We start from the raw sequence: 21,131 nt of genomic DNA on the forward strand, positions 1-21,131 counted from the left end.
TGGCAAGAAGATAGTAATGAATGTATATCCAAATATGGACACAGACAATTGAGGGCCCCTCAGAATCATCTGGTGGTAGTTTTGTGTCCTTAAAATTATTTACACTACTGTGGAAAATCCATTCCCTATTTGGTACCTTTCCTCTGCAATCCTACATTATAATTTTCTTAATATGAATTTGAGTTACTTATTGCCCTTTTGTATTCTCTCTGCTTTTAGGCTCAATCATATGGCATCCTTTTTTCTTTAAAAGAAATATTTTGCATATAGAAGCAGCATGGCAGAGTACTGACCCCACCTCTGACACATACTGGCTGTCATCTTGCAAAAGTCACTTAAACATCCAATGAGCAGGCCAAACTCTAATTGCAGAAAGGTTACCATTCTGCATTGATAGAACGAATTTCCTTAATGGTAATTCCCTAAACCAATGAAATCACTGGTTCATTCTCTTCTTCCCCACAAACTACTTTTTCTTTTTTTCTTTTTTTTAGTAAGTAACCAAATGTTGAGTCAAAAATTTGTCACCATAGATTTGTTTTAGAAAGTGAAAATTTTAAACAAGAATTTGTCATGATAGAAAACTAATTTCCCTTTTTAAATGATTCCTTTTCCCATATCTTAAATGTATGCTGATGTTATTTATTTTAAAATATGTTGATTTATTTTGTTTTCATATGTTTTTCGTTCCTGAGTATATTCCTTCCTCCAGTTAGCCTTCACTTTTAGAAAAGGATAAAAAAGAGGAAGGAAAATCAGTTTAGAAAAACTAAACAGAACATTAGTTAAATTTAACAACAAATACAAGGCTAAATTTTTTTATTTTATTAAGAAAGGTAAATGTTTAATTCTCTCTCTACAACATGTGCTTTAGAGAAATGCAAATGTTAAACTTCATATTGAAAGGATTCAAGGTCATACAAAATAATAGAATAAGATTCTGAATTTTGATACAAGTATGTGATTTTTTGAAAGAAGGCAATATGTCATATAATTATGGCATGTTAATGTTGAAGAAATGAAAAAGTGGCATGAACTATTTCAAAGGAGTCAGTAGACTTTGAAAAATGTTACATTAAACAAAAGAAATAATGTGTTTTCTTTAAAATAAGGAATTAGAAATATGTAGTAGGAAGTATTGCTCCTTTCTGTGAGCCAATTATGGTTCTATTGACCTTATTATAAGAGCAAATAAAGCTGTATGTAGAATTGAAATTGAGTGCTTGGATTACTAGTATGCATGGTTAAAAAAAAAACAACTTTGCTATATGGGTGGGATTGGATTAAAAGTTTATTCAGTTAGAACTTTTTATTATATTCAAATCCTGATATGTAATTTTAATGACTGTTGAACTGAATAAGCATTTCCCTGCTTAGTTGTTTAAATCCTCTACAAATTTCTTTTAAGTTCATTTTAAAATATGTGTATATATTTTTGTTTTGCACCTGTGTTATGCATGTTTGGATCCCTCATTTATGCATGCTAAATTATATTCCCTGTTACTTATTCACCGAGGCATACTGATGATGATTTGGCTGCTAACGTGACTATTTTGTTTTGAATATCAGCTGAATATTCTTTTCAGTCAGTTCTCTTTGCATGTATTTGGTGTTTTCTCTGTGTGTTCTATTTTTATTTTACATAGGGAGAACCCAAAGAAGTAGTTAAGCCTGTACCCATTACATCCTCTGCTGTGCCCAAAGTCACTTCCACAGCCAACTTGGCCTACAATAAGGCACCGCGGCCTTTTGGGGTTGTATCTTCTCCAAAAGTCACATCCATCCCATCACCATCATCTGCCTTCACCCCAGCCCATTCGACCTCTTCATCACATGCTTCCCCTCCGCCAGTGGCTGCTGTCACACCTCCCCCATTTGGACTGCATGCTAATGCCAAACCTAGCGCCGACCTGCCTTTACCTGCCTCGAGCTCTGTTAAAACTGCAGTTAATGTCCCACGGCAGCCCGCAGCTACGAGCCCGTTTGCCAGCGACCCTGCCCAGGAGCTAGCCGAGGGGCAGAGAAGAGGACCCCAGGCTGACAGTAAACAACAAAATGGGTAGGTGGCTAAAGGGCACTTTCTGGCTCCTGTCTAGCCTTCTTTTTCCCCAGGAAATTTAAGAAACCAACATAAAAGCAAAGCCAGAAAATGCAGCTTCTGCTTCTTCTTCTTTTTTTAGGGAAAAAGATTGTGATATGTTTGATTTGCTTCATTAAAAAAGATCTGTAATTATGTATTGTCATATGCTAACAACGTCCTGATGTTGGTATAAAGTTTTTTGTTACATGTGTTTTCCTTCAGATACAAGCAGCAGGCACTTGAAATGCAAGGCTGGTCTGGGAAAGGTTCTTATACTCCCATTCTCCCATTTCCCAATCTTTCTGCTTTCAGGCGATCAGGAAGAAAGGATATTCAGTGGTCCCTAGTTGCCATCTGACATGGAATTGAAGGGGGAAAGAGGCATTTGTAATCAGGGCTTTGCAGGAAGAGTCACATCCCTAAAGTTCAAATGTAACTACAATCTATATATGCAGTAGTTTAGGAAAAATCTGGTAACATTATAGGACATTGTATTGTAGCATTGAGAATTATTCTCCCCCTCCAAACAAATGATACTTTAATGAACACAAGTGAAGATTTAATATTTTTGGCTTTTATTGTTACATTATCTTTATTTCTAATAATTCTTGTTTTCTAATTTCTAATAATTCTAAAAATTATTTCTAAAAATACCTTGCACTTCTTTTTTCTACCTCTCTTATAAAAAGAATTTTTAAAGAGGAAGGAAAAAAACAATAGCCCAGCAAAACTTAGCAACACACCAACCACAGAAGATGTATTAAGCCCTGTTCCATCCCCATTGTCCTCTACCTTTGCAATGGACCTGCAGAAGTGTGTCCTGGGTCTCTTCCTCTAGGCTATGCTTGGTGGTCATTATAATTTCACAGCACTGAGTCTGATTTTCATTGTGCTTCCATTTGCATGGTTCTGGTCATCGTTTATACTGTTTTCTTAGCTCTGCTTCCTTCACTGCATCATTTCATAAAAGCCTTCCATTGAAGACTTTTCCAGAATGAATTTGAACTCCTGGATATCATAATTAAAAAAGAAAACATATTCAAAGATAATAACAAACTCTTGGTGTTTTTTCAATGCGCAGAATTCTTTTATTTTGATTGCCTAAGTGTTAACTTAATTTTTACTACATCTATAGTCTTCAAATTGTCCATCTCTTTTTCAGAAGTCTTGCTAGAAAAAGGCCATTTTGCCCTCCAGAAGTCAAAGAAATCCCCTTATACCAAAAGAGATCTTATAAAATCATTTTGATGAGATTCATAGCAGGAATGTGGAACTGAGCAGAGAAAGGGAGAAAGATAAGAAGCACACCACATGATAGCTTAAAATGCCAATTTTAGGGACAATACAATCAAAGTAATGGTAAAGCTCAGTTCTTTCTATTGAAATAATCTCTTCTGCATGCTAATTCATGTAATGAAGATGCTTTGTTTCATATTGCATGGCTGCCATGACAACATTTGGACCCTGAAACAGGAGATGGCAAGATTCCATGCATGCATCTTAGAAAAGGAAGAAAGAAGGCAGTCTAATTGAATTGTTACTATGTATAGATATGGTTTTGTATGTGTGTGTGTGTGTGTGTGTGTGTGTGTGTGTGTGTGTTTAATTTGACAACCACTAGTGTTTTAAAAATGTTTTTTTCATTCCATGCTTGGAATTCTCTGAAATTGAAATTAGAAAACAATTTAACACAGTAGCAATCCAAGAAAATATCTTAAAAATAAAGTATCATAGAATTTTAGAGTTGGAAAGTTTTGGGGATCCATCTAGTCCAGTGCATACCTAAAAGAATTTCCCCTATGTCATACTTGAGAAGTGGTCAGCCAGTTTTTCCCTGAAGTTCTTAAATTAGAGGAAATTATCCCTCTAATTTGGCAGATAGGTGACACAATTGATAAAGCATGGGGCCTAGAATCAGGAGGATTTGAGTTCAAATCTGGCCTCAGATGCTGACTAGCAGTATGGCCCTGAGGAAGTCACTTGACCCCATTTGCCTGAGTTTTATTATCTGTAAATGAACTGGAGGAGGAAATGACAAGCCTTACTGCAGTATCTTTGCTAAGAAAATTCCAAATGGGCCATGAAGAGTCAAAAAAGATCTAACATGATTGAACAAAAACAAATAAAAATTCCTACTTCTTGAGGCAGACCATTCCACTTATGGAGAACTCTTATTATAGGAAACTTTTTTCCTTAAAGCAAGAATATATTTGCCTCCTTCCCACTCTGACCCATTGCTACTAGTTCCTACCTTGGGGCCAAAAAGGGCAAATGTAATTCCTCTTCTATAATGTAATCATTCTATTTCTTTAACTAATTTTCATAAGGTCTTCCTTCATCATCGTGGTTACTTTCTTCTGTATTCATTAGCCTATCAGTGTAATCTTTGGCAATGTTCCTAGGTTTCTTCTGGCAATACCATCTTGGCCTCTGTGATTTCCCAGAAGTGTGTAGCATAGATTTTGACATCTCTTTAGAGGTTCTTTTTCCCACATTGGATCAATATCTGGGAAAGACAGTAGAGCAGATCTGTTGTTACTAGATGGCAACCAAGAGCAGCTGCTCTGCTCTTCTTCCCCTTTCTGAGTGATGTTCCACCTTATAATATATTTGGATCTATTTGCTATTTCTTGGGGGACACAAGCACCTGCTTCCTTCATCTCTTTTCTCTCAAGAAAGGTTTTAAAGTTTGTTTCTTAGCTTTGGGCCTTAAATAGCTCTTTTCTTCCTCTACTTGGGAGTATTCAACCCTCCAGCCTTTTAGTCTAAGGCAGGGGTCAACCTAAAAAAAATAGAATATATAAGAGAGACCCAAAGATAAGGATAGTGGTAGATCCACTCTGGGATCCCCCTGAATACCCAGTCAGGTATTCTAACCTCTGTTTAGTAAGAGTAAAAATGAATCACTTTCTCTCACTGGGCCGGTTGTGCAAATGCCTTGGAGACAATTGATTTTAAAAAATAAGTATTTCTTTTATTTTAAGAGGGAATACAAACTGAGGATCAGAACAAGGGGTCCCTAACTCTAAGGGATATAGCTAGTCCCCCACAACCTTCTACATCCCTCGCAAGAAGGAGTCTTCTGGTGTTCTGGCTAACTTATCAGCTCTATATTTCTATTTAGGGTTCCCCAAAACTGACTAAGCTGCCTATCTATGACTCTCAGGAATTGGTTTGATTTATTTCCCCAAAAGTGTCTCCAAAAACCATTATGAATTAACTCCAATGGCCAAGTTCACCCCACGGGGTCTGACCCCTGATGTAAAACCTCAAAGTTGATCTGATGGGATTTTTTTAGATAAAACCTGAAAAGCACAGCACATGTGGTCAGATCCTTTTCTAGATCTTTCCCAGTGAAGTAAAGTAGCTCCAAAGATGAATTAGGGGTCTACTCCTTCTCCACAGTCAGGTTGAGGTAGAAGAGCTAGGACAAGCCCTCCTTTCCTCCATCATTCCCGGACAGGGAACTGCCAACCTCCAACAGAAAGTCAAGTCACTCTAGCAATTGTCACTTCCAAACTGTACCTCCTTTGTCTTCTGCCTGCTAAAAGCTTTTCCCTTTAGTTCCTACTCTGTGCTTTAAAGACAGCCTTCCCCTTTTCTTAAATCTTATCCTATCTCTATCCTTTTCACATTACAAGTCCCAGCCCTGCTTCATCAGATCCCTTTTCTTCCTGATTTTTCATAATGAGATTGTGTGTGTATGTTTTATTGATTGATTTATTTTCTAATTATATGTAATAGCAAATTTCTACATAAGTTTTCCAAAGTTATATGATCCAAATTGTATCCCTCCCTCCTTTCCCTTCTGCTCTCCAGAGCTGGCAAGAAATTTGATCTGGGTTATGCATGTATTATCATGCAAAATATATTTCCACATTGTTCATTTTTGTAAGTGAATCATCATATAAAACCTAAACCCCCAAATAAAAGCCCAAATAAACAAGTGAAAAAGTCTATGCTTTGATCTGCATTCTTACTCTAACAGCTCTTTCTCTGGTGTTGGATAGCATTCTTTGTCCCTCATTTTGTTGCTGAGTGTAGCTAAGTCTATCATTCCACAATATTGGTGTCACTTTGTACAATGTTCTGGTTCTGTTTATTTAACTCTGCATCATGTAGGCTTTTCCAGCTCTTTCTGAAATCATCCTGTTCATCATTTCTTACAACCAATAGTATTCCATCACCATCATATAACAATTTTTTCAGCCATTCCCCAATTGATATACATTCCTTCAATTTCCAGTTCTTTGTCACCACAAATAGAGTTGCTATGAATATTTTTGTTCAAGTAGGTCCTTAAACATTTTTTAAAAATCCCTTTTGGATACAGTCCTAGTTAGGGATATTATTGGGTCAAAGGGTATGCATTATTTTATAGCTCTTTGAGCATAGTTCCAAATTGCCCCCTTAGAGTAAGTTTGGATCAATTCACATCAGTATCCCAATTTTGCCACATCCCTTCCACCATTTATCACTTTCCTTTACTATCATATTGGCCAATCTGATATGCTTGAAGTGGCAGTGGGTGTATATGTTTAAGAAATGTTCATTGCCTCTGATAATAGTAAAGAACTTTCCCACAAACTCCTTTCCTTTCCCTTAATTTAAAAAAACACTAAACAACAAACCCTTACCTTCTGTCTTAGAATAAGTACTAATGTATCAGTTGTAAGTCGGAAGAGCTGTAAGGGCTAGGCATTTGGGGTTAAGTGACTTGCCCAGGATCACACAGTTGTTAAGGGTTTTGAGACCAGTTTTGAACCCAGGAGCTCCAATTTCCAATTCAACTTTAATAAGTAATATTTGTCTATACTTGGAGGCCTTGTAGCCATCACAAAATCTGCTGCTGAGTGGCCACTGAAAAATTTTCTCTGCTGCCTATATTACCTGGAATGGAAATTTTTAGTCCTTGTCTTCTTTTCTAATTGTTCACTTATATGGAAGACTACTAGAACATGATTGAAACTCCAAAATGGTCACTCTCCTTACCTTTTAGCTCTCAGTTAACACTGTTAGCTTCCCTTTCCTACTCTAACTCCTTCTTTTGTCTTACCATTAAAATATGTGTGTGTGTGTATGTACTTTCTCTTACTTCTCCTTGAATCCTTCTGTTCTTCCTCCTCCTCAGCTGAAGTTCTCCTGCTGCTGCTTCTACTTGGAGCCTTCCCCTTTTTCCTTCATCTTCTTTCCTTTACATTGAATTATAGACAGGATAATAAGCTCACAGTCATAGGTGGTTAGCAGGGATCTTGGAAATCATCAAGATCACTCCTCTCCGAAGGAGCATATTAAGGATATCTTTAAGCTGAAGGATAAAAATACTAAAAGACTTGCCTGCAGTCACATAGCTGGTAGCCACAGTATCTGAGGCAAGATTTGACGCTAAGTCTTTCTGACTTCCCATGCATGCCATCTGCACAATGATATTGTATTTTTGCCTTTTTTTCCTATCATTTCTGTCCATTTTTCTGAAATCTTCCTTCTCCTTCACATTGAGGCCTTTCCTCTCCAATTTTTTCTTCCCTAAATTCTGTTTATAACCTTATAATGCCTTCCCTTTAAGAACATCCCCAATTTATCCTTTATATTTTATTTGTACATTATTGTTTGCAATTGTTTGCATGATGTTCTCCCCATTAGACTGTAAGCTCATTGAGAGCTGGGGCTTTTTTTGCTTTTTTTTTTTTTGTATCCCCAGCCCTTGACACAATGCATAGGCACATAGTAAGCATTTAATGAATGCTTCTTGACTGCCTGGCCGAGTTCACAACACCCAAGTCTTTAAATCACATCAGTTTCTTGCTTCTAGCCTTTTCTTCTGGAAACTAGAAATAAAATGATGTTATTTGACACCATAGAAAACCACTTAAAGTCAAAGTTGGCAAAAAATAAACCAGTTGGAAAAATAAGTTAAGTTGCCCAAGTAATATAACCATTTTTCTGGTGACCAAATTTGCTGAGGTGCTACTGTCATCAGATCATTTAGATGAATGTCAGGTGCCTTGATGAAATTATAAAGATACCGAATTAATAAACTTAAATGAAACCAATGTCAGATCTACAGATGTATTCACGTGCATGACTGAAATAATTTTTGTTGTTGTCAGATATATTTGTTACATATCTGAAATTGTAGGAAAGACTAATAAGCATTTAGATTTTTAATAAGTACCAGTACTGTGATAGATATTGTGGGAGATATAAAATATAAGAAATACTTGTTATCCTAATTTCCCATTAAAAAGTTATTAATAATGATATTTCCTAAGACTGGCATCAATAGTTGGTGTTGGTAGGAAGATAAGTTTATCACGCCAATATGTGAATAAATAATAAACAGACTTTTAGAAAAGGTTATTCATGACATTTGTAATTTTGAGATCATTTTAAATTTTTTTAGTTGAAAATTTTTATTTAATTAATTAATTTATAATATTTTTTCCATGATTCCTATTCTTTCCCTCCCCTAACCCCCATAACTGATGCATAATTCCACTGGGTTTTACTTGTGCCATTGATGAGATATTTTTTAAAACCCTTGCCTTCTGTCTTAGAATCAATGATAAATATTGGTTCCAAGACAGAAGAGTAGTAAGAGCTAGGCAATTGGGAGTAAGTGACTTGCCCAGGGTCACAAAGCTAGGGAGTATCTGTAGTCATATTTAAACCCAGGACCTCCTGTCTCCAGGTCTGTCTCTCTGACCACCAAACTACTTACCTGCCCTGTAACTTTGATATCTTTACTGATGAGAATTTGTGCCATAGAAATTGCCACACACTTTTACAGTCTAATAGTATTAACCCTACTGTACCCATTTACCTCCCTTCTGAATCATATTAAAATATCATCCCCACATTAATTTAATTTTGGGGAAACTCAGTAATTTTGTTGCAATCCAATCCAATATCCAGTAAATATTTATTAGAGTCCACTGTATGCTAGGCACGGTGCTAAGCACTGGGGATGCAATTAATTAAAAGAAAGACAGTCTTTTCTCTGAAAGACCTTACAGTCTAATGGGGAGAGACAACACACAAAAGGAGGCAGGAAAGCCCAGGTAGTGGGACTGGCAGGATGGACACCAGGGAGTACTCAGTAAGGGGGCATCTTGTTCCATGGAGTTAAGACAGGCAGAACAGCAGATGCCAAATGGAATGACTATACAAAGGCAGTAGTGATGGCATATACTTTAAGAAATGATAAACTTGAATACTGCATATATAGATTATTGTTCTGACTTCTTAATCAGAAATGGGTAGTTTTTTTCCTACCTTCCCCCCTAGAGTCCAGCTTCCACCTGGGAGGGTGGCTAGTGTCCTTTGGATGATTATTACTTCCCTTTCCCCTTTGTAAGTGCCTCTGCATTTTGATGTGCCCACTGCTTAGAGCAGGTAAGTACTTCATGGTTCTATGTTCACATCAACTTGGTCAAACTTAAATTTTTTCAGATAGCTCCGAGGTGTCTGGAAGGAGCTGGCCTTTAAACATCTCAAGCATAATTATAGCCATGGTAACATGTTCAAATACTTTTCTTTTTTGCAGAATACACAAGTGAAAAAGTTAGTATCCACCTTGCTGGAAGGGAATTATGGTGATTTATGATTAGAGTAACCAGCATGAATGCTTAACTTTTGCAAAACTTAATTTTGCAAAATAGCCTTAACTTAGCATAATGATAGAGAGCGCTTTAAATAAGTTTGGTTTGCATTGGATATGGCGTGGTGACTTGCTTCATTGGGTTATTCAGCAGGGTTTTCCCTTGTTAGAAAATATGGAATTTGCTGTGTGCATTGTTTTAATAAGCAGTAGTAATACTGTTTTGGGAAGGCCATTCAAAGAAATGGGAGTAATTAGTAGGAGGAAAGAAGCTATACACACATGGCACTAAAGTAGTAGTTTATAAAAATGGAACTACTCTGTAGCCAGTAGCCTCAAGTGAAGTTATTGAAATCCAAGGCTTTCTAAGGTTCACCAATGTTATGATATCACTTCTAGCTGAAGGAGGTTCAGAAAAACATTTTGACATTAGGGAAACAGAGCTTTGCAGCTGGGTGCCAGTGGGAACTAAGAAGAATGCCTGGCTCAGAAATTGTTTTAGACATCTATGTGTCACATCTTCAGATGCCAAAGAAATGCTCCTTCTTCTATTATAGTGTTTATTGATTGGAGTGTCCTGTTTGCAGTATGTCATAGAATAAATCCTGGGAAGGTCCTTAGAGGTCGCCTAGCCCAATCTCCCACATTTATGGAGAAAGAAATGACCCCAGAGAGGTTAAGTGATTGCCCTCAAGTCATACAGGCTGTGAATGCTCTGCACCTAAGTTCAGCCAAATCCCCATTTCCTCACTGGGGACCTTATGTGCTCAGAATACTCAGGCTTCAACTGTAGGACTTCCTTGAGGCTCAAGTGCATTTCTGAAAGTGTGGAACACTGAGAAACTCAAAATAATTTATAGTAAATGAATTCAGGATGATTATTTTATCAAAATTATCCAATTCCCACAAATGAGAAGCAAAGTTAAGACTCATTCTTAGAGCCTTTCTGCACTAAGCAAAGTATGAACATTTTATCCCTTCTCTGTTGCCATCTACATGCAGAGCTCCAATACTTCACTATAACACTTGTGACTTCTTTTCAGATGTGCCATGGAGAGCTGAACTGTTTGACAATGGAAATATATAGCATTAAAATATCCCTTATCGAAATAGTGAAAAAAAATGTGAAGGAAGGGGGCCTTGCAGTCCCAGATCTCAAACTCTATTAGAAAGCAGTGGTCATCAAAACAATTTGGTACTGTCTAAGAGACAGAAAGGAGGATCAGTGGAATAGACTGGGGGTGAATGACCTCAGCAAGACAGTCTGTGATAAGGCCAAAGATCCTAGTTTTGGGGAACAAAACCCACTATTTGATAAAAACTGTTGGGGAAATTGGAAGACAATATGGTAGAGATTGGGTCTGGATGAACACCTACACCAAGATAAACTCAGAATGAGTGAACAACTTGAATATAAGAAAGGAAACTCTTAAGTAAATTAGGTGAACATAGAATAGTATACATGTCAGATCATTGGGAAAGGAAAGATTTTAAGACAAAGCAAGAATTAGAAAAAATTACAAAGGGGACAGCTGGGTGGCTCAGTGGATTGAGAGTCAGGCCTAGAGATGGGAGGTCCTAGGTTTAAATCTGGACTCAGACACTTCCCAGCTGTGTGACCCTGGGCAAGTCACTTAACCCCCATTGCCTAGCCCTTACTACTCTTCCACCTTGGAGCCAATATACAATACTGACTCCAAGACAGAGAAGGTAAGGGTTTAAAAAAAAAAGGAAAAATTACAAAATGTATAATTAATCATTTTAATTACATTAAATTAAAAAGGTTTTTACAAAATAAATAAAATAAAATATCCCTTATCGTTCCACTTTGCAGGTAATACCGCCGCCTACCTTTTCTACCCCCCAGTTTTTTAGTTCTGACTAGAAGAGAATAGAATTTCAGAGTGGTAAGGAAAGTATCTTCCACCACTGCAATCAGTTATGTGGCTCAGTGGATTGAGGGCCAAGTCTAGAGATGGAAGGTGCTGGGTTCAAATCTAGCCCCAGATATTTCCTGGTTTTGTGACCCTGTACAAGTTTCTTAACGCACATTGCACAGCCCTTACAGACCTTCTGTCTTAGAGCCAATACTCAGTATTCATTCTAAGGTGTAAGGTAAGGGTTAAAAAAAAAAGACAGATAAATCAGTCTGTAAACACTTATTAAGTACCAGACACTGAGCTAAGCCCTGGGTGGGGGATGGAGGTGGGAGGTTGTTACAAAAAAAAAAAAAGTAAAAATATAGAAATTCATTCACCCTCTGATGACAACATGGAGACAAAACACATGAGATTTGAACAGAATGTGAGTTGTCTCTGGGGAAAGATCCTGAAATTAAGGTGGGGGCTGTAAAATGCTTCTTGCAAATGGTAGGGCTTCAATTAAGACTTAAAGGAAGCCAGGGAAACTGAGAGTCAGAGTTGAAGAGAAGGGTTACAGGAATAAGAGACAGTGAAAATGCTTGGAATTGAAGATGAAGTGGAAGAGCAAGGAAGCAAACAATGGTCACAGGATTTCAGATTATATGGAGGAAATTAAGTTTTAAAAAGGCTAGAAAGGTAGGAAGAGGTCAGATTTTGAAGTGTTTTAGAAGCCAAACAGAGGAGTTTCTATTTGATCCTGGAGATAATAGGGATTCACTGGAATTTGATGAATTGATGATATGATCAAACCTATGTTTTAGGAAGATTAATTTGAAATTCAGTAGAGTAGAAGGTAGAGTTATTCTTTTCTCCAAATCAAATCAGCATTTCTAATTCTTTCAACAAAAAATCCTCCTGTTTCTTTTTATAAAAATATTTTTTTCAAAACATATATATATCAAACTAGATCCAAATATCCTGACCTCAACTTGAAAACATATGGAGAATTCAGTGTATGTTGATGAATTCAGAAGCGATTAAAGATCAGTTCATTTCCAAAAGCCCCCTCCAATCCTTGCATGCAGTTCTACCCAGTGGCAGAGGAATTCTGCCTGTGTTGAGCAGAGTGTTTTTGTTGTGACAAGAAAATAGAAAATCATGTTGTCTGAGGCACTTAGAGTAATTGTCCTAGTTGGAATGCATCTTTTGTGGTTTGCACCCTGACTGCTAATATGTGTGTGTGTGTGTGTGTTTGGGATTGTTCTGAGGCATGATGTGCATGGAATATTTTTAATAAGATTAGATATTTTGTAATGTCAAAGTTTAATTACTTTCTCTTTTAAATTCACATTTGTTTGCTTTCCATGATCCTGGGAATGTCCTTGTCTTCTCTTCCCTTTCACACTTTTTTGTGTATTTGTGTATTATCCTTTCTCCAGTAACCCAGGCACAGTGTAAGTACTTGATTAATGGTGGTGTTCCTCTTTGCATCATAAGCTTTTACCAACTTCTTTCAGTTCACCAGAAAACTTGATTAAACAGTGATTTGGGGCTATATGATTGTTTAAGGATGGAAGAGTAAAACAATATCATTTTAGTCTTAGAGTTTATCTGAGTCAAATTGGTGGGTTTATTTATAAAATCAATATTTCTGCTGTAGAAAAACTGAATAAGCAAAGAGATGCACATAGGGACAGCAGCATTTAGACAGTTTGGGCTTATGGAGGCCCAAACTGTTTGTCTTTGAATGAACATGTTAATTTTGAAAACTTGTTAATTCTTCATAGTTCATGGCGAGGTGTCTGTGTTCTTTCATTCTATTCTAGTGATGTGTCCATTTGTCATTATGTGAATTATTTAGGGCTTTCACCTTCCTGTTTACCTTTTTCTCAAAGTTTGACATCTTATCCATGTTCTTCCTAAATTGTTGCTTCCAGAACAGAACATACCACTACTGTCAGTGTGATTTGGCCAGAATAGAAAGTCAATAGCAAGACTATTCTACTCATTTCAGGAAATACCTCTCCTCCTCCCCTTTTTTTAAACCCTTACCTTCCACGTTAGAGTCAGTACTGTGGATCAGTTCCAAGACAAGGGCAGAAAGGACTAGGTAATGATGGTGAAGGGATTTGCCCAGGGTCACACATCTATGAAGTGTCTGAGGCCAGATTTGAACCTAGTACCTTCCATCTCTAGGTCTGGCTCTTAATCCACTGAACTACCTAGCTGCCCCTGAGAAATGCCTCTCTTAATAAAATCCCAAATCACATTAGTTCTCTGGGCTGCTAATTCATAATGAACTCACAGTTTTTTAGGACCTTCTAAATTTTTTTCCAGTAAATTATTGTCTAATTATTTCTCCCCCTACTTTGCACTTGTGAAGTTGATTTTTTGAAACCAAGTATAAGATTTTTACCTTTATTCCAACTGAATTTCCTATTAGTCAGCTAGGAACTCTAGGCTGTTGATCTTCCCAATTACTGGTTTTCCAGTGTATAAGTTATCTCCCTCAGCTTTGTGTCCCCTTTAAATGTTATATTATGCTATCTGTGCCTTTATCCAGGTTTCTAATAAAAGAATGAAACAGATGAGTTCAGAGCATAGATCCCTGAGATTCTTTGCTTGAGACTTCTGGACAAGACGACCATAAAACACTCTTTTGAGGCCAGCCATTTGTCCTTTTCAAGTTCTGTTATCACGTAGTTCATGTCATATTTCATTCATAATAATAGGAGATATTTTATAAAATGCTTTATGAAATTTAGGCTAAATACAGCTATAAAAATTCTTCCTCACCATCTTTTCCTTCCTTTTATCTCTCCCTCCTGTTCTTCTCCAACCCTCTGATCTGCCATCCTTCCTTTTTCTCCTCATCCCTTCCTTTCTCCCCTTCTATTCCATCTCCCTTTCAACTCCCTTTTGCCTCTCTCCCTCTTTTCATTTCCTCCACATCTAATATCTCAAAGCATTCATTTGTTTCCAGTATTCATTAATAGCTATGTTAGTATCAAATGACATTAGCTGTATAATTGACTGACCCATAATAAGGAAGAAATGTAGTTTATCTAGTGCTATTAATTCATTGCATATCTCTCAATTTATAATCAATTGACAATCTATGTCAGTTCAAAAGGAATTATCAATAATTTGAATTTACTAATTATTTAAAGTCGATTAAAATATTAAACAGTCCTATAACATACAGATAATGCTTTACTGACACTGCAGTGTGGTGACCAAGAATTTGGTCCCCAGTTTTATTTTGCAGCACCTTCCCTGATTCAATGTTTCTTATGCTATTATATTATCTAGTTTCTCCTGCATACTGTATTCTGTGTTCTCTTTTTCTCTATTGACTATATATATGCCCACAATAGGGGAAAAAGTAATCTGCTCATCTACATATAGTCACTACTCTCGCCAACATTTCTCAAAGAGTTTACATGACTTGGTGAAGGTTGTATATTAAACCCAAGAGAATTAAACCCAAGTCTTCTGACTCCAAAGGTCAAACACCATTTATTACCATTGTGACCTTGGGCAATAAAGAATTTTAATACTTATTTTAGGCAGCATTCAGAGTTAAATAGTTGAAAGTTATAATCAAAGAATAGTTTTGACAAAAGAAAAAAATTCAGGGGGCAGCTAGGTGGCTCAGGCTTAGAGACAGTAGGTTCTAGGTTCGAATCTAGCCTCAGGCACTTCTTAGCTGTGTGACCCTGGAGAAATTGCTTAATGCCCATTGCTTAACCCTTACAGACCTTCTTATTTGGGAGGCCATATTTTCTATATTATTTTGATCAAAACAACATTGCAAGAGATTGAATACAGAAACAGGGATGAGAATCCAAATGTGTCCTGGAAAGCCAGATATTTAAAATTTTGCAAAAACATGTAACAATCACACTCTTTTTACTAACTTAAAAAAAATTATTAGTTTTCATGAGAATGTTAAGAGATTTATTATTTTTAAATGAACAAATAAGCATTTAAAAGGTTATCAGTTTCCATTTCTGACATGATAAATATTGAAAGATGTAATGCTGTTTGGCATTCTTAATTATTAAGTATGTAAAAAAATCCTGAGACTAAAATGTTTGAAAACCCCTGTCTTATATGAATGCCACACAGGCCTGATTCCCCCTAACTGAACAGGGGTAGACAGTGATTTACTATTGTAAGAACCAATTGATGAATAATTTTTATGCCCCACTATTATTGTGATATATTATTATTAAGATAGATTATGAATGTATGATTTATTTAAATAAGAATATAAATTATTTCATTTAGATTTTATTTTTATTATATTCTTATCTATTTCTTGTATATTATTTCCCTCTTCCTTTGTTTTCTTATCATCTTTTCTCTTTTTTCTTTATGTTGGAAATCTCTCTCCTATTGCTTTTACTATGTCAAATAAAAGGACAACTCCACCTAAACGGTAACTGTTTAGAATCTGTGTACGTATTTTAAGCTACCAAACCCTTGTACCTTCTTGATCTTTGAAATTTCAGACCTGATTTTTCATCTCTTTTTCCTCCTCTTGAATAGACCACCAAGAAAGCATATCGTGGAACGTAATACAGAGTTTTACCACATACCGACTCATAGTGATGCAAGTAAAAAACGACTGATTGAGGATACTGAAGACTGGCATCCAAGGACAGGAACCACACAGTCCCGTTCCTTCCGAATCTTGGCTCAGATCACTGGCACTGAACATCGTAAGCTGCCATTTTCTTAAAAGAATAAACTGAGTCAGGGCATAGCCTGTGCTGGGAGGAGCTATTTACAAAGAAAGCCAAGTGATGAAGTTAATAGAATTCTGGACTTGAGTTCAGTTCCTTTTCTGATATTTTCTATATTTGTGACCCTAGGCAAGTCACTTAATTCTTTGAGCCAAAGTTTCTTCTTCTGTAAAGGAAAAGTGCTTTGCAAACCCTAGAATACTATAGATGGGGCAGCTGGGTGGCTCAGTGGAGAGAGAGCCAGGTCTGGAGACAAAAGGTCCTAAATTCAAATCTGACCTTAGACACTTCTTAGCAGGGTGACCCTGGGCAAATCAGTTGACTATCCCTTACTGCTCTAGTGCCTTATAACCAATACTTAGTATTGATCTAAGGAGGTGTGGTTAAAAAAAATGCTATGTAAGCTATTATATAAATATATTATTATTATATTAAAAAACTATATGAGTTATTACAAGAGAGAATGATTCATGGTGATGCTACAAAAATTAGAAATATTTCCTGCAACAATTTACTTTTGAATTATTTTTAGCACTTGATCTGTTTGAATTACAATAGCAATAAAAGGTGACATTTGGAAACATTTACTTGGAGTCAGTTTTATAGTACAGAATTTGAAGTGGCTTTGCCAAACTTGAATGCTTACTAATAAAAAGTAGAGTTAGTTTCATTTAAAAAAATTAACAAATAATGTGAAATATTGCTTATTTTTATTTCAGTAAAAGAATCAGACACCGATAATACAAAGAAGACAAAGTAAGTTAATTTAAAATTGAATGCTTTCTCCTTCTGTACGATGTTTGTTTTCTAAATTGGAACGAGTAATGTGACACTTTATTCTGTGCCTTATTGCAAGTCAAAAACTCCATTATGGGCATTTCATATCACGCTGGAAATAGTTCTTGAGATTGTTTTAATTAGCATGTACATTATGGGTATTTTTGCTGAGGTTCATTTTCCTTAATCCCCAACTAAAGTTTGTGTGGTATGTGCAGTTGTGAGATTTCCTTAACAGCTGGCTGAGAATGATTTTTGCCACTTTGTGGACACTTTATTTTAGGCACAGAGGTGGACACTGACCACTTAGATCCTGCTTGAATCTCAAATGAATGTTTCATTCCTGAAGTAGTTTGCTGTTCATAGTATCAGCATGGACTATAAGGAAACTGGAAGAACCATGCTATGCCATTGTGCAATGCACGCTTTCTGCATGTTTCATGTGATATCTGTTGAGTTGAAAGATCAGAATCTCCTTCCCTTTCTGTTTCTTATGATTTTCCTATTGCCTTTTTTTCCCACAGGGAAAAGGTACCCCTTCACATCTTTAGTCCCAAATACACAAAGTTACGTGACTGGCACCATGAAGTTTCAGCACGTGCTCTTAATGTACAGTGATTTACCAAAGTTGTTTCCCACCAAAAGAACAACAACAACAACAACAACAGCTTCAAAATACTTTCACTTTTTCTGTTTTTTTCTCTCTCAAATGCTTTGCAAAATCTGTAATTACTTTGCTATATTAAGATCAACTCTATCTTTTCTACACTTTTCTAACAGCTTTCTATTGATATATAAAGAGTGAGAGGAACGTGGTTTGTGCTTAATCAGTAATGAACAAACATTCACTGTAAAGACTGATCTCAAGGGCTCAGTGTTTTTCCATTCATTTGTATATCCATCATTATTATTTTCATCATCAAGGCTGTGTCCCACCAAGAAGGGTTCCTTTTGTTGTTGAGCTTGACTATTTGTAGGTTGTTTAAAAAAGCAGGTGATGAACAAATGAGCATTCTTGTCAATTTGCATGTGACACAACTCTGAGGAATCATTTTTAAAGTTCGGCAAGAATATTCAGAATGAATTATAAATGAGTAGAAATGAGTGGACAGATAGGAAACAAGGTTTCCAACATCTGTCCACACTTCAGCGGAGTAAATATTTCATAGCTTCTTGATACCTTTTTTTAAAGGGTAGTACTGGAGGTTTGGTGGGGGAAATGGGATGACCCCTAGAGTTGGCCAAGGAAAATAGAATGGATGGATTACCACATAAAGGAGATAGCCCAGGATGCTGTTGGACTCAACCTTTACTGTCATGAGACAATGCAGCCTTTAAAAAAAAATTTCTTTAAATAAAAATTTAACTTTCTACCAACAGGATTTTTTTATTCTACTCAGTGAGTCTGTAGCACAGACCAGCTCAAGCATTTCAATAAGTTTCTAAATCTCTAAAATAAAATCTGGAAAAGATCATATATGTGTACATTGGTGTATGTATATGTATGCATGTGTGTCTCTGTATACACATACATATATACACATGTAAAATGAATATATTATATATTATTCTACTACCGTACATCATATATTATATTAATGTGTCACAAGTTTAAGAAAGATTTGAACATAACAGAAACATCATATCTTTGTAGTGATATTTATTACTTGTGATTGGCTATTTATAGGAAGCAATTTTCAGAGTATTTATAGATGCTATTTAGCTTGTGATACTACTTGTTTTCTTGTAATATAATGTATCATAATAGATTTGAATTCAGTAACATGCTTTTTGAAGTTTGAAAAGTGTTCAAAAATAAAGTTGCTTTTAACTTAGATTTCTTCTTGTTCTTTTTCTTTGAGGACTTTTACTGATGCTTTTGAATTTATCAGTCTTAGTATGATGTCATTTTAATAAAACAGACAGATCTTGAATAAAGGATATAATCAGAGCCATCTGCATTTTAGACAAAGGAATGATATAAATAAAACAGTAACAGCTTATTTGCCCTGTGTCCTTAGGCAATTTTCTGCCTTCTCTGTACTTTTACAAAATTTGGTTGCTGTTATTTTTATGTAACTAGTCAAAGTCTAAGCTGCTTTTTTTGCTTTGCATCATTTTATAAGACTTTCCAGTTTTCTTCATAGATTTCTGTATCATTTTTAAGTAAAAATTTTCTAATATGCTCTATATAGTCATTTCCCAATCACTGTGCATATATATTAGGTTCCTGGTGTTGGTTTTTTTTAAACTAAAACAAATAATGCAGTGATGACTATTTCGATACAGTGGAATCCTGTTTTGTGGAAACATCTCTAGGATGTTTTCCAGTACTGGTTATTATCCCAGCCCTTCTACTTTCTTCCTGTGTGACTCTGGAGAACTCCCTTAATGGCTTTAGTCTACAGTTTGTTTTTGGCAAAATTTGTAAAATGTTGGGCTAAATGCTTGCTTTACAAGGTCCTTGACAGCTCTATTTCTTATGATCCTACAGGTCAGAGAATATGTTTTATATTGTAAGATTATTTTCCCCCTAAAAGTCTCATTACTTTTTTCAGAAGTTGTGTATTAAAACTTTGCTGGCAAGTTACAAAGAGCAGCCACCATACAAAATACTTCTTGGTACAAAACAGATGAACTTGCTTGCTACTTGTAGGTAGTCTCGTATGTTGCCTTGGATGCTCTGTATGTGTCAGAGGCAAGACTTGAATCTAACTGACACATAGCCTACTGCTAGTGCTAAATGCTGTTTCTCATTTGTGCTACCCTATAACTTTTAAAGGAGATAGATGTGACCATTCTTCTTGTTGTAGTAAACAAATGTTTACAGGAATATTTTTCCCCAATGCTTGTTATTTAAAATCTTAGAGATGTTAAACTCATATCTAGTTCAAATTTGTATGCATTTGTCTTAATTTTATGTTTAAGACACCTTGCCAGGCATAGAGTATAATACATAAAGACAAAATACAAGTGTCTACACCCTCAGGAACCTTACATTCTTCTGGGAGATGGGGAGAATTAGTAAGTAAATAGCTAAATATATACATATTTATTTGAGAAGAAAATGAGCAATTACAATAGGGGGCATCAGAAAAGGCTTGCCCTGGTATAAATAAAAATACCAAAAGGGAAAACTGGGAAATTTTGGAAACTGTTGAATAAAAATCATCTTAATTTTTATACGCCCTGCTTTTCACCTCAATGTAGCAGGTTGTACAGAAAATGAAACTTGAAGGAATCCTCTAAGAGGAAGAAGAAACAAGAGCACTTCATGCCATTGAAATCACTTGGGCAAAAGCACAGAGGCTAGAGATAAAGTGCCATATACTGGAAATGACAAGTGAGCCAATTCCCCTGGAACATCAAGTCCATGAAGGGGAGCAAAAATAAATAAGCCTTGTCAGGGAGGCTGGAGAGAGGTCATAAAAGGCATTGAATGCCATGTTGAGGAGTTTTATGATTTCTTCCAGGCAGGAGGGAGCCAGTGAAATTTCTTGATCAAGGGTCAGACTTGTTCTTTAGAAAGATGATTTTGGCATCTGAATGGAGGATGAATTGGAGAAAGGAGAAGCTGAGGGCTTGAAACTGAATAAGAAGGCTTTTGTTCTAATCTAGACCAAAGACTCTGAACTCAAATGGACCTCATTATGAGTAGACAGGAGATATGTGAGAGGCTAGTTGACAAGACTTCGCAAACAATTAGATATGGGGGTTGTGAGAGAGGGGAAGAATCAGTGCTTCAGACCTAAGTCATTCAGAACGTGGGTGGTGCCTTTTGGGAGAGGAAAAGCAAATTTGGGGAGGGGAGAAGTGGGCTTATTGGGGACGGTGAGTATGTTATTACCATATTGAGCTTAAGAGTCCTGTAGACCATCCTGCTAGTGGTGTGTGGCCCTGGCACTCAGGAGGGAGATTAGGTCTAGATCTCTAGATCTGAGTCATCTGCATGGAGTGATAATGAGAGCTTCTGCAGTCCAATTGCCTACCCATTACTGCTTTTCAACCTTGGAACCAATATTTAGAATTGATTCTAAGATGGAAGGTAAGGGTTAAAAAAA

The 21,131-nt window shown here is 36.3% G+C and overlaps 1 protein-coding gene across 6 annotated transcripts in view; it reads left to right on the plus strand.

Moving 5' to 3' along the window:
- Nucleotides 1-21,131, plus strand: part of PDLIM5 (PDZ and LIM domain 5) — a 205,450-nt gene that overhangs the window by 113,799 nt on the left and 70,520 nt on the right. Inside the window, exons 5-9 of one of the 6 annotated variants that reach the window (XM_007495723.2) lie at nucleotides 1,965-2,059; nucleotides 15,969-15,986; nucleotides 16,097-16,269; nucleotides 17,013-17,049; nucleotides 17,595-18,905. In XM_007495723.2, the coding sequence (XP_007495785.2) occupies nucleotides 1,965-2,059; nucleotides 15,969-15,986; nucleotides 16,097-16,269; nucleotides 17,013-17,049; nucleotides 17,595-17,688 (417 nt within the window). In that variant the 3' untranslated portion in view covers nucleotides 17,689-18,905. Of the gene's footprint in view, nucleotides 1-1,646; nucleotides 2,060-9,626; nucleotides 9,644-12,981; nucleotides 12,997-15,968; nucleotides 15,987-16,096; nucleotides 16,270-17,012; nucleotides 17,050-17,594; nucleotides 18,906-21,131 lie in introns of those variants that run through there. The other 5 variants (XM_007495721.2, XM_007495720.2, XM_007495722.2 and 2 more) reach the window with 5 other exon arrangements.

The sequence above is a fragment of the Monodelphis domestica genome, chromosome 6 (assembly GCF_027887165.1).
Source record: "Monodelphis domestica isolate mMonDom1 chromosome 6, mMonDom1.pri, whole genome shotgun sequence".
Lineage (NCBI taxonomy): Eukaryota > Metazoa > Chordata > Mammalia > Didelphimorphia > Didelphidae > Monodelphis > Monodelphis domestica.